This window comes from Sinohyriopsis cumingii, chromosome 11 (genome assembly GCF_028554795.1).
Source record: "Sinohyriopsis cumingii isolate HCF-2022 chromosome 11, ASM2855479v2, whole genome shotgun sequence".
NCBI lineage: Eukaryota > Metazoa > Mollusca > Bivalvia > Unionida > Unionidae > Sinohyriopsis > Sinohyriopsis cumingii.
Genome location: NC_142971.1, coordinates 68,595,230 through 68,606,708, shown reverse-complemented (window position 1 = coordinate 68,606,708; position 11,479 = coordinate 68,595,230). Strand labels below are relative to the sequence as shown.

The following is an 11,479-nucleotide window of genomic DNA, read 5'->3' as shown; positions in this document are numbered from 1 at the left end:
ATGTTGACGCAATATACGGCATACTTTCAGGACGACGTTAGCCTTCGGTGCACATCGGAAATCCACGAATTGGAGGTCTACTGCTTGAAATACATTTTGAAATATCTCAGATAATACAAATCTTCTATTGTCTAAATTTCCTATCTAACTGTTCTGAATAAACTACTACCCTGTGACCCTTGTAAGTTACTGACAATGGAAACTTGTACAAACATGCACACGTTCAGATTCATTTGAGATTTTCAGATTTATCTGAGTGCATTTGAGTAACGGCTGCAAGAACATGCACATATTCAGATTAATCTGAGATTTCACATTTATTTGAGTAACATTAAATACTCTACTATACCACATTTTATGAGATAAAATTGATCAGATATATAGATATAAGGTGGTTTGCGGTCAATACATTGACGGCCGTGAGAAAACAAAATGCCATTATATTCTAGCCGCCGGTACACAACGATACTTTCTTGCTGAGACAGCGGTTACACTATTTCGGTGTTTCATTAATTTATTTATTTATTACCGGTAAATCTCTACAATAATAATAATAATAATAATAATAATAATTATAACAACAACAATTATTATAATTATTATATTGTTATTATTAGTAGTAGTAGTAGTAGTTGTTGTTGTAGTAGTAGTAGTAGTGTATTATTATTAAAGGGAAATAACCCTGTAATTGGTTCCCAACTTAGGTGGCGCTATACAGTTTCGCATTTTGCATTAGGATTTTAAAGAAAAAGAATGTCCCCGGCTCTCCTCACTGGTTATACTCGCTATTTAAAAAAGACCTTGTATATCTTAGGTATAATGCAAAGAACCTTTAATTCCCTTTATTTTGGTGTATGATTGATGGGTGTACTATGGGTTATAGAGTATACAGCTTGGCCTTACTTCAAATGTGCATCTTTCAAAAAAGTGCTAGCTCTACTTGGTCATTTTCACTTCCTGAACTTCAGAGGTCAGTTGTATAAAAAAGAGCCGATAACTTTTTTTACATTTTATATATTTGGTAATTCATTCATTGCGCTTTCAGAAGCTGGTATTGTCTAGTCTGGCAAAATTCATTTTCCCTATTTTAATAGTTGCTATGTATAGTGCACTTTAGACTAAATCAGACTGATTTTTTAACACAAATTAGCAGTCATTTTAGTTAGCAGTGTACTTAAATCATGTAAAATTTCCAAAAGTACAATATCCAAAAGAAATATCATCCACATTACATTAATGTAGCATAGAGATATGCCAACATTCTCTCCACTGTGCATGTTTTAAATGCGAACTACTTCACCTTACATACGTCACTCTCTCTAAAGTACATATTATCTGGTGAGCGCCACCTTAGATGATAATAATTATTCTTTGCTGCTGACTTCCGGTTTTTGTTCAGGCGTGCACTGCATGAGACTGTTTGTTTACAACTGTTCGAATTTGACACTATACGGGTTCACTGTATTCCGTTCTGGAATACTGCGTTGTTAGTAAAATGTATCGAGCTTTGTACAGTTATAATACAGATATGCAGGGTTATCTGACGTTCAAAGCTGGAGATCAGTTTACAGTGTTGGATATGAAGTTTAAAGACTGGTTGTTGGTTCAAAACGGATATGGAGAGATCGGTTATGTCCCCCAAAATTATGTCACCAAAGATGAAGTAGGTTTACTTTTTAAATATTGGTTGCATCTTTATTATAATAAATAATGATCTGTAAGATGCCGCCGTTAATTGCCATAGAAAATATCATGGACCCCTAATTCTACAATGTAAATTGTAATACATAAAGTTAACACATTTTGTTCTCGTTTTAGTGTTGTGTCTTACTACCCAAATAACGGTCTTGTATAGCATGTTCCGATGTCGATTGGCATCGGAACGAGTAGTCAAAGTTTCAGGAATATCTCACACACTTGGCAGCCAATATCGACACTCTTCCACTAATTTATGTGTAATTAATATACTTACTGTGCTGTCTTTATCCTGGCGGAATCAAAATATGACACTAGCAAATGGAAGTATTTTCATGTTCCATTTACATACATTTGAATATGTTGCAGTGCGATGGTAGTTGAGGTAAGCTGAAGTAGGTTCATGTGCGGGATATGTTTCTTGAACGAAATGAAATGTTGCTTTCAGTTCCAATAGGCATAATATATTTTTATTCATTTCATTAAAGAATAATATTTCAACTTAACTCGATTTTGGCATTCCTAGCTTTCATTGCTTTCCAGCCAACTGAAATGTAGGCCAGCGAAACTTGAAAACAGGTCCATTTCTTCTGTGAGAATTTGAATTTATTAGAGAAAAGGCATCAGGGTAAGTAGAGTCTGACAAAAACATTATAGAAAATTGTTGTTATTGGTTGTCAGTTGTGTGTGATATTCCTGAAAATTCAACTTTTGTTACACTGTTGGTTGACATCAAACATGCTGCACAGCACCATTAGTTTGGCAATAAGACCCATCATTCCCAGAACAAAAATATCGGGTGATGCGTCTTACGTTGTAGAAATCCATGGACTCCTTGCTTTTTATGCACTTAAGTACTTACTTTCCCATTTGAGAAATATACTCCTTCATAGGGATGCAGCACATAACTTAGAAAACATTAGATATTTTTAACAAAACATGGCAAATGACATATATTTCTAAATATACTTCTTGGCATGTTTTCAACCAGACAACCCATTTCAGGAAAGTTCTTGTATTACATCAACCATTTTTGATGCAAAACACAGACATCTATTGCTGTGACTTCACTGTATATGCTCTGTATTGTATATATATATATATATATATATATATATATATATATATATATATATATATATATAATTTATGGGCAAAATTCCATGTATAAATTTTCTTAGTATTCCTGAAGCTTTTCATATATATTTATGATAATTATTTATTTTTAGAACAGATTATGTTACAGAAGGTAAAAGAATAAAATTGGAGAAAAAAAATCATGTTGGTATTTTGACAAAATTATTTACTTTATGATTAAAATTATTATAGTTAGAATATGACATTTTTCCATTACTAATTGGCATTGTGAAGTTGTAGAACCTCAGTCTTCGAAAGTACTATGTTTGGAACTTCAAATATGTTTTCATCCATCATAGGTGCCCATCCATTTTGTATGTACACATGGAGGGGGATTCAACCCAAATGCATACACTTGTGTATGGGGGGGGTCTACTGATAATGTATGTGTGCATAGGAAACGGGTGGGTGGGGGTGAAACCCCGATAATAATTTGTCTAATACGTAACCTATTCGAATGGGTTCAGTTGATGTTTGAATTTTAGCAGACATTCAATGTCAGTAGACTATCTGTTTTATTAAACATGTTAATATTATTAATCCTTGATTGTTTCTGTGTGGATTAAATATAGGTCATTCTATAGAATTTGGGGGTGGGCAGTTGGGGTTGTTTGTCAAGCATACATACGCAGGTGGGTGAATGTGTAAAAAAGTATGCATGTGTACAGGGAGTGGGGAGGGGTCAAGCTTTGACAGATTTTTGCGTAAGTACTAAATGGATGGCCCCTAACTTATTTCTCTAGAAGTACAAGTAATTAGAGACTGAAAATATATATAGTAATATTACAGGAGGAGATTTTATTTTCATTTATTATAATTCTTACCATTATCAAACAAATTAAAAAAGAATAAATTTGTAAAAATAACTTAAATATCAAGATTCTGTTCAAGAATGATTCATAATTTACTGTTGAAGCAAAATTGCTCATCTATCGGACAGAAAATCCCATTACTTTTATTCAAATTAGCAAACATGTAGAGGATGCTGATTTAATTATAAAACATATGCATAACACATCATGATACTGTACAACATTATAAACTGTTACTGATGCAGTTATCAATGGTGAGTCCCATGGCTGACACAGGTTGAGTAGCAGACTTATGCCTGTTATTGCAGGAAGTTGATTTGCTTCAAAACAATTGGTAAGGATTTTTATGAGGAGAATTACTAAAATGGATTTTTTTCTTCATGTTATGTATCTCTGTTTTGTTTGACAACAGAGTGACAATGAGAGGATTTTCAGCAAATTGTTCTGCTTGTGTAACACGATGTTGATCAGTATAAATAATGTTGTAGCTGTGACGTCACTGAGAGATGCATTCATTTAAGAACTGGGAATATATGACACTGCATCAGAATAGGTTTGGAATGATACATATTCTGACATTCAGATCTGAACACTAATGTATATCTAAATCACAGGCAAAGATGGTGTTTACTCTTTGTAGGATTGTATCTTCTGTATATTTTTTTTTATAGAAGGCTTACTGCATGTATTATAGTAAGGGACCAACCATTATAATTATTTTGAGTGTGGGTCGAAGTGTCATGACTGGAAATTTCTTACTGACTGGGGTATTTAGTTTCTTGTTTTTCATTACATGGTAATAAAGATAAAATGAAGTCAAGTAAAGTACGGAGTAAGATCTTCCCCCATTAAATCAGAGGAAGGCAGTTGTATCGGGCATTTTAAAAAGAACCCTAAACCTGTCCTCTCTTTAAAAGATCAAAAGGTCCATCCAGTACTCAACAATTTCCATAATCTTCACAAATAGAAGGAAAAAAACCCACCACTTTCAGTGTAGGCTCATTACATGTTGTGTGTATAAATGGTAAACAGTTCTGATTCAAGCTGATGTAAAACTCTCCCTTGGGCATTTGCAACAGTGTTAATTCAAGGTCATGTATAATCTACCAGAATCCAGCTGAGAAGTTTGAATACCAGGACCATCCAGTCCCGAGAGAGTATGGTGATGGACACTAATGACACTTGCATTACCTTCAAACCACTTTGAACCCTATTAAATTTATATTTGAAATGTAGCTTTTGCATCATTGTGTGTTTATATTGAAAAACGGGAAAATTTTGGGCATGTGGAAATTGTAGTCTGGGCTTGTGGAATTTCAGTCAGGGCATGTGAGTTTATTTTAGTCACCAACCCTGGGCCTGTGTAAAAACATATTTTTATTTGAGCACTGGGTCCATCTCTGAGACTTAAGTGGATGTTTTACAGAAATTACAGTACATGTAGTAACCATTTGCAGCAGTGTTGTAAAATATTGACAAGAATTAGCATCAGGTGAATATGGAAATTTTGGCTTGGGAAGGACTAATTTTATTACTTCAAGCCATCTGGCTTGGAACATTGTATTTAACAGTCCCAATTAAGGGGTCTCAACTGAGTTTCAGGATGAAGATTCCTGGACTTTTCACTCATGGATATTAGGAGTCCCCAACTAATTTATGAGAGTCCCTGGCTTAAACTTACGAGTCCCTCACTTTCAAATGGATGAAAAAAAGTACATGATTATTTTTTTAATTACATTTCTTGAGTAAATTCTTAGCCAGTTATAATAGAACACTTAAAAGGTAATACTATTTTCAGTAAATAGTCTGCTTAACTTTTGTCCATGATTGTAGATTGTACATTCAGATAATGGTCATTTGTAAACAACATGTTTAATTGAATTTGAGTTCAAGACCTGACATTGTTTACAAACTTAGAATAATCTGGAAGCAAACTTGATCCTGGTCACTTGATTGTCTTAGGTTTTTTGTATCAGGTTGTGATAACAAAATTTGTTATTCCTACTTTAAGTTTGGTGCATGGAAATATCATTTTGGTTGTGTTCAGATCTAATTTGAGAGGAATATTTCTTTTATATTATTGATATGACAAGATGCTTATTAACTTTTTGGATTAAAACACTACTTTGAGCTTATTGAGGACTCATTCAAAGACATTCTGGATTATATTGTGGTAAATAAAGACTCATGATTCAAGACTATTGGTACATTGGCATATACAAGACTCTTGTCACTCATTCAGAATATTCTGTTCTTTTGGATTTGTGATAGAACATTTAGGATTATTTGGGATTTAATTCACAATACTGTGAGTTTCTTTTAACTGTTTGCTTTGTGTTCTAAGGAAATAAATTGTTTGTTAAATTTTACCAAACTTGCAGGTTTTGCTTTCTCTCTGTTACGTAGTTGAAGGCCATAAAGTTGTTACAATACTGTAGATTGTTAAATTTAAACATACAAATAAATTTACTTCAACAAATCACTAAAAACAAAAAAATAAGTCACAAGAATAAAATCATTTGCAATTAGTTTCACTCCCAGGAATGCTATGTAGTTTTCTCTGAAGTTAAATAGCATCTCCATTCACAAGAAAGAAATTTACACTACTAAGCATCTATTATTAAACTGTACCTTGTATATAAATATAAATTACCATCATTAAATTAAATAATCAAGGAATGAAGAAATATACCAAGCAGCATATGTGGTAGAATGTAATTCCAAGTAAATATGTTAATTGGTAAAATTGTTTAAATGCTTTAAGAGTTGGCCCTAAGGAATAATGGTGGGATATAATGTGGCCAGTATAGAATAAGATAAATTAATCTTGGAACATGTGTGGTACCTATAAAGCTTGAGACTGCAGATATGGACTCTTGTCAAGATGAATGCACACAAGCTTTAGGTAATGATACTCAAATATCCCATGTCAAATTGACTTGAGCCTATTATTTGGCTTTGTTGGCGTTAGCATAATTTTTATTGTTCCAATGCTCAGAAAGTCCAATAGCCTGCTACCTGGGGCTCCCCAAATTTCAGATTGGGCCCATGCAGCTTGTTGGGAAAAAAACCCTAATTATCCTGAGAAAATTTCAATCTTACTGACAAATGTAAAATGTTATTTTCAAGTTGTTGAAAGACTAGTAAATTTTTATTTACCATGCTTCTTTTTATAGCTGTAAACTTTGTTTACAAAGTGAACGTGAGCTGTAAACAGTGAATTGTGTTCATAAAGATGTCAGAAGAAATGCACTTTAAATAATGATATGTAATGAATAGCTGTAGAGCAAAAGTGGAATTTGTGTTATCATTGTTTGTCTTCCTGATAGTAAATCTTGCCCTTAGTGGAGTTTGTGTTATCATTGTTTGTCTTCCTGATTGTAAGTCTTGCCCTTAGTGGAATTTGTGTTATCATTGTTTGTCTTCTTGATGGTAAATCTTGCCCTTAGTGGAGTTTGTGTTATCATTGTTTGTCTTCCTGATGGTAAATCTTTCCCTTAGTGGAGTTTGTGTTATCATTGTTTTTCTTCCTGATGGTAAATCTTGCCCTTAGTGGAGTTTGTGTTATCATTGTTTGTCTTCCTGATTGTAAGTCTTGCCCTTAGTGGAATTTGTGTTATCATTGTTTGTCTTCCTGATGGTAAATCTTGCCCTTAGTGGAGTTTGTGTTATCATTGTTTGTCTTCCTGATGGTAAATCTTGCCCTTAGTGGAGTTTGTGCTATCATTGTTTGTCTTCCTGATGGTAAATCTTTCCCTTAGTGGAGTTTGTGTTATCATTGTTTGTCTTCCTGATGGTAAATCTTGCCCTTAGTGGAGTTTGTGTTATCACTGTTTGTCTTCCTGATGGTAAATCTTGCCCTTAGTGGAGTTTGTGCTATCATTGTTTGTCTTCCTGATGGTAAATCTTTCCCTTAGTGGAGTTTGTGTTATCATTGTTTGTCTTCCTGATGGTAAATCTTGCCCTTAGTGAAGTTTGTGTTATCATCATTTGTCTTCCTGATGGTAAATCTTGCCCTTAGTGGAGTTTGTGTTATCATTGTTTGTCTTCCTGATGGTAAATCTTGCCCTTAGTGGAGTTTGTGTTATCATTGTTTGTCTTCCTGATGGTAAATCTTTCCCTTAGTGGAGTTTGTGTTATCATTGTTTGTCTTCCTGATTGTAAGTCTTGCCCTTAGTGGGGTTTATGCTATCATTGTTTGTCTTCCTGATTGTAAGTCTTGCCCTTAGTGGGGTTTATGCTATCATTGTTTGTCTTCCTGATTGTAAGTCTTGCCCTTAGTGGGGTTTATGCTATCATTGTTTGTCTTCCTGATTGTAAGTCTTGCCCTTAGTGGGGTTTATGCTATCATTGTTTGTCTTCCCGATGGTAAGTCTTGCCCTTGTTAGTCTTCAAGATGATAGGTCTCCCCCTTGTGGGCTTTTCATTGTAGTATGCAGAGCCCAGATTTTATGATGAACTTACATATATCAGTATCATTCATCAATGATAGTAGAACTTTGGTGTACATTATACCTACAATACTGTTTATTACTGTTCTTAGATATACCACTTGTGAGCACTGCAGACCTGCCAGCCATTATGATCAGACTATAAATCTTACTGTGTGACCTTTAAATTATGAACATATGTACCATTATAACAGATTATGGAGGAAATATGTTCATTGCAGTCAAATCTGGAATTTGACATTTCCAATCTTGATCCAGATGCAGGTTTTATATTAGTTTATTGGAGGTGGTCTGGGAACCAGTCTCACTTTTACAGAGTAATACCTTAGATGCTTTAAACTGTCCATATTCATGTAAAATGTCTGCATGATCAAACTGGTATATATATATAGCATTTACTCAATGTGGCATCAAAACACTTTCAAGACAAAAGTGACCGTATGCCTCTTAAAATTTTAAATAGTTGGAATAGAAGCATACAATAAATGTTCAAATTCCTGTGAAAAAAACGCATTGGACCCCATGAACTGCTCATCTGATTATCTCTCATTGTGGTAGAGATGATTACTATCTCAACTTCAAATGAAGAGAGAAAAAAAACTAGGCAAAATAAAATGGACCCAAAGATTACATCAAATTGGGAGATCTAGAAAGAGGCCTTTGAGCTCCATGGGGCATGGAACTGCATTTTGTGAAGTTATACTGGATTTGTGAATTGAGGTCTGAGATTTTTAGTTTGCTTCACAACATTTAGTCTCAGATTTCACTTCTGTACTTTTAAAATGCACATTCTGATGTCATCGATGGCAGTACATGAAATTTTATTACATCTTACAGAAAATCTGTCAGACCTGTGGAAAACTTTATTGGGTCTTGCTAAAGTTGGCAGGTCTTGAGCAGGGTATGCCATGCATTAACTTAACGGTTCTGATGATAATATATGTGCTTAACTTTGCCAGCTTGCTTACATTATCAGCATGTAGTTGTAAACAGTAGGATTAGTTTGATCCTTTGAGATGACTGGGTGAAAAGAATGCACAAAATAAAGAAGAAAAGATAGTAAATAATAAGTAGTATAGAATAAAAATATACATATAATGCAATCTAAACTGAACGTGTATTTTCATTGCAGTTTTTCCTTTGTAAGTTAATCTGATATAATATTCATCCAGATTACTTTCCCACATCTCTCCAACCCCAGAAGCGTGGGATATTGGTGGAGCAGTTGTCAACATTAGTACTTGTATTACTACAGGGGCAGTAATGGAGGTTCCAGGTGGCCAATTATTCTAACGTGCTCACTTTTGTTGATCACAGTCTTAATTCCTCTGTCCAATTTGGCTTGGCTGTTGTGGGTATGTGAGAAATATTGCCATTAACTTTGTTTGGGTCTGTGGTTCTTTCTGGGGATTCTCCCTCCACCAATTACCACTGGTTGCCATATATAACCCATTGTGTGCTGAAGATGGTATTAAGCCCTAAAAAAAACAATTGCAACTAATGGGATAGACAACTCCCTTGCCAAGGACAACTATAAATCAAAGTTAGGGAATTATTTGACTCAGAATCTAAGCCAGCTGGACAACCAGCTTTTAATATGTTGGTTTAAGATAAGTATCTTTGCCAAGATGTAAAATCAATTAAAATGACAGGTCTTCATACAAAGAAATTTGAAGGTAGGAACTTTGGCCTTAATTTTCACATAATTTGCAAGCAATTCAGTGCTAATATTTGGAAAATTGATTAATTACTGTTTTTGAATTATGATGAATATTTTTAATCTGATACCAATGGATGAATAAACTTATGGCCACCCCTACACATGTTAGTCGACATTAAGTGAATATATTCTGTATCTGTGGATAATCATTTTGGAAATCCATAGAAATATGTAGATAGAAATAATGTTCCTATAATTCTCACTATTTCCACATTATTCAATTGTTGCCACACAGTGTTTTCAATTATCATAGATATTTAAGGAAAATGTCTACATTATTTGTGGATAAAATAAAATGGTACCACTTTAGAATTCAGTTTTATTTTTATGTTTTGAATAAATAGTGAGTGGCATTTATCCTCAAATGTGCAATGGCCATTACAGAGAGGAAATATTTTATTATTAAGCTCATTCCAATCACCAATTCCAAAACTCCAGATTTTGCTGTTTATTCATCTCAATCTCCAATTAAAAATTGTTTGCCTGAAACGGAGTAAATTATATCATCAATTTTATATATATATGTTTTTTGAGCTCTACTGCTCAAAGACCGGAAGAGCTTATTGGATATTCTACTATCTGTCATCAGTCATCCATCGTCCTTTCATCCATTAACACATATTTGATATCGCTACTTCTCCCAAACTACATGCTGGATTGCCTTGAAACTTACAATACACATGCATCCCATAATCTAGTTTGGCCTAAATGGAAATAGTGTTGCTTGGACATCCAATATGGCTAACACAGTGGCCATCTTGAAAATTTTGTTGTTGCTGCTCCTCCAGAATGTATGGTCCTTTCAGCTTGGGGTTACATTGATAGACTAATTATCATGTCTAGTTGGTCCAAAATGAAAATGGTGCTAATCTGATACCCAATATGACCAAGACATGGGCCATCTTGAAAATCTTGTTATTGCTACTTCTCCTGAATTAAAAGGAATACTACCATGATTTTTCACCAGAAGGCCTTTTATGATATCTTATAATCTAGGTGGAACTAAAGAAAATGGTGCCAATCTGATTTCCAATATGGCTGTCATAATGGCCATCTTGAAATTCTTGTTATCCTTTTGAGTGAATAGTAGTATTTATGTGGGGTTTTCACCACAAGACGTATCATACGGTTGCTTCAAATATGAAAATGGTATTGATCAAAATGTCCAATATGGCCAGTTTGAAAATATTCTCTTTACTATTCCTGAATGGATGGCCATATCAACATGGCTTTTTTATGAAACAACCTTTTGTGATGTCTACTTGGTCATCTTGATGCTATTCAGCAATTCAGTTTTCCTGCCACTTTGGCCATTTTGAAAATCTTGTTACAGCTATTTCTTCTGCATGAACTGTCATATCAGCATGGGATTTCACTGACTGTCACTTATATTGTCTGTTTGGTTATAAATGAAAACGGTGCCAATCCAACTTCTAATATGATTGCCACAATGGCCATCTTGAAAAGTTTGTTAATCACTACTTTTTCTAGATGATAGGTCATGCCAAAAGTGTCCATTGACCAAAAGATTTCTATTGATGACAAGTTGGTAATAAAAAAAATTGTACCAATATGATACTAAACTTGGCCATTATGGCACCATCTTGAAAATATTGTTATTGTTGCCTCTTCAAAAGGGAAAGTAATATCAACATGGGGTTTTC

The 11,479-nt window shown here is 34.1% G+C and overlaps 1 protein-coding gene across 1 annotated transcript in view; it reads left to right on the top strand.

Annotated features, from left to right (window-relative positions):
* The first annotated feature begins 1,385 nt into the window (after positions 1-1,385).
* Positions 1,386-11,479, top strand: part of LOC149788632 (NCK-interacting protein with SH3 domain-like) — a 51,020-nt gene continuing 40,926 nt past the window's right edge. The window contains exon 1 of the mRNA XM_089974720.1: positions 1,386-1,663. Within this exon, the coding sequence (XP_089830846.1) occupies positions 1,496-1,663 (168 nt within the window). The 5' untranslated portion in view covers positions 1,386-1,495. The remainder of the gene's footprint in view (positions 1,664-11,479) is intronic.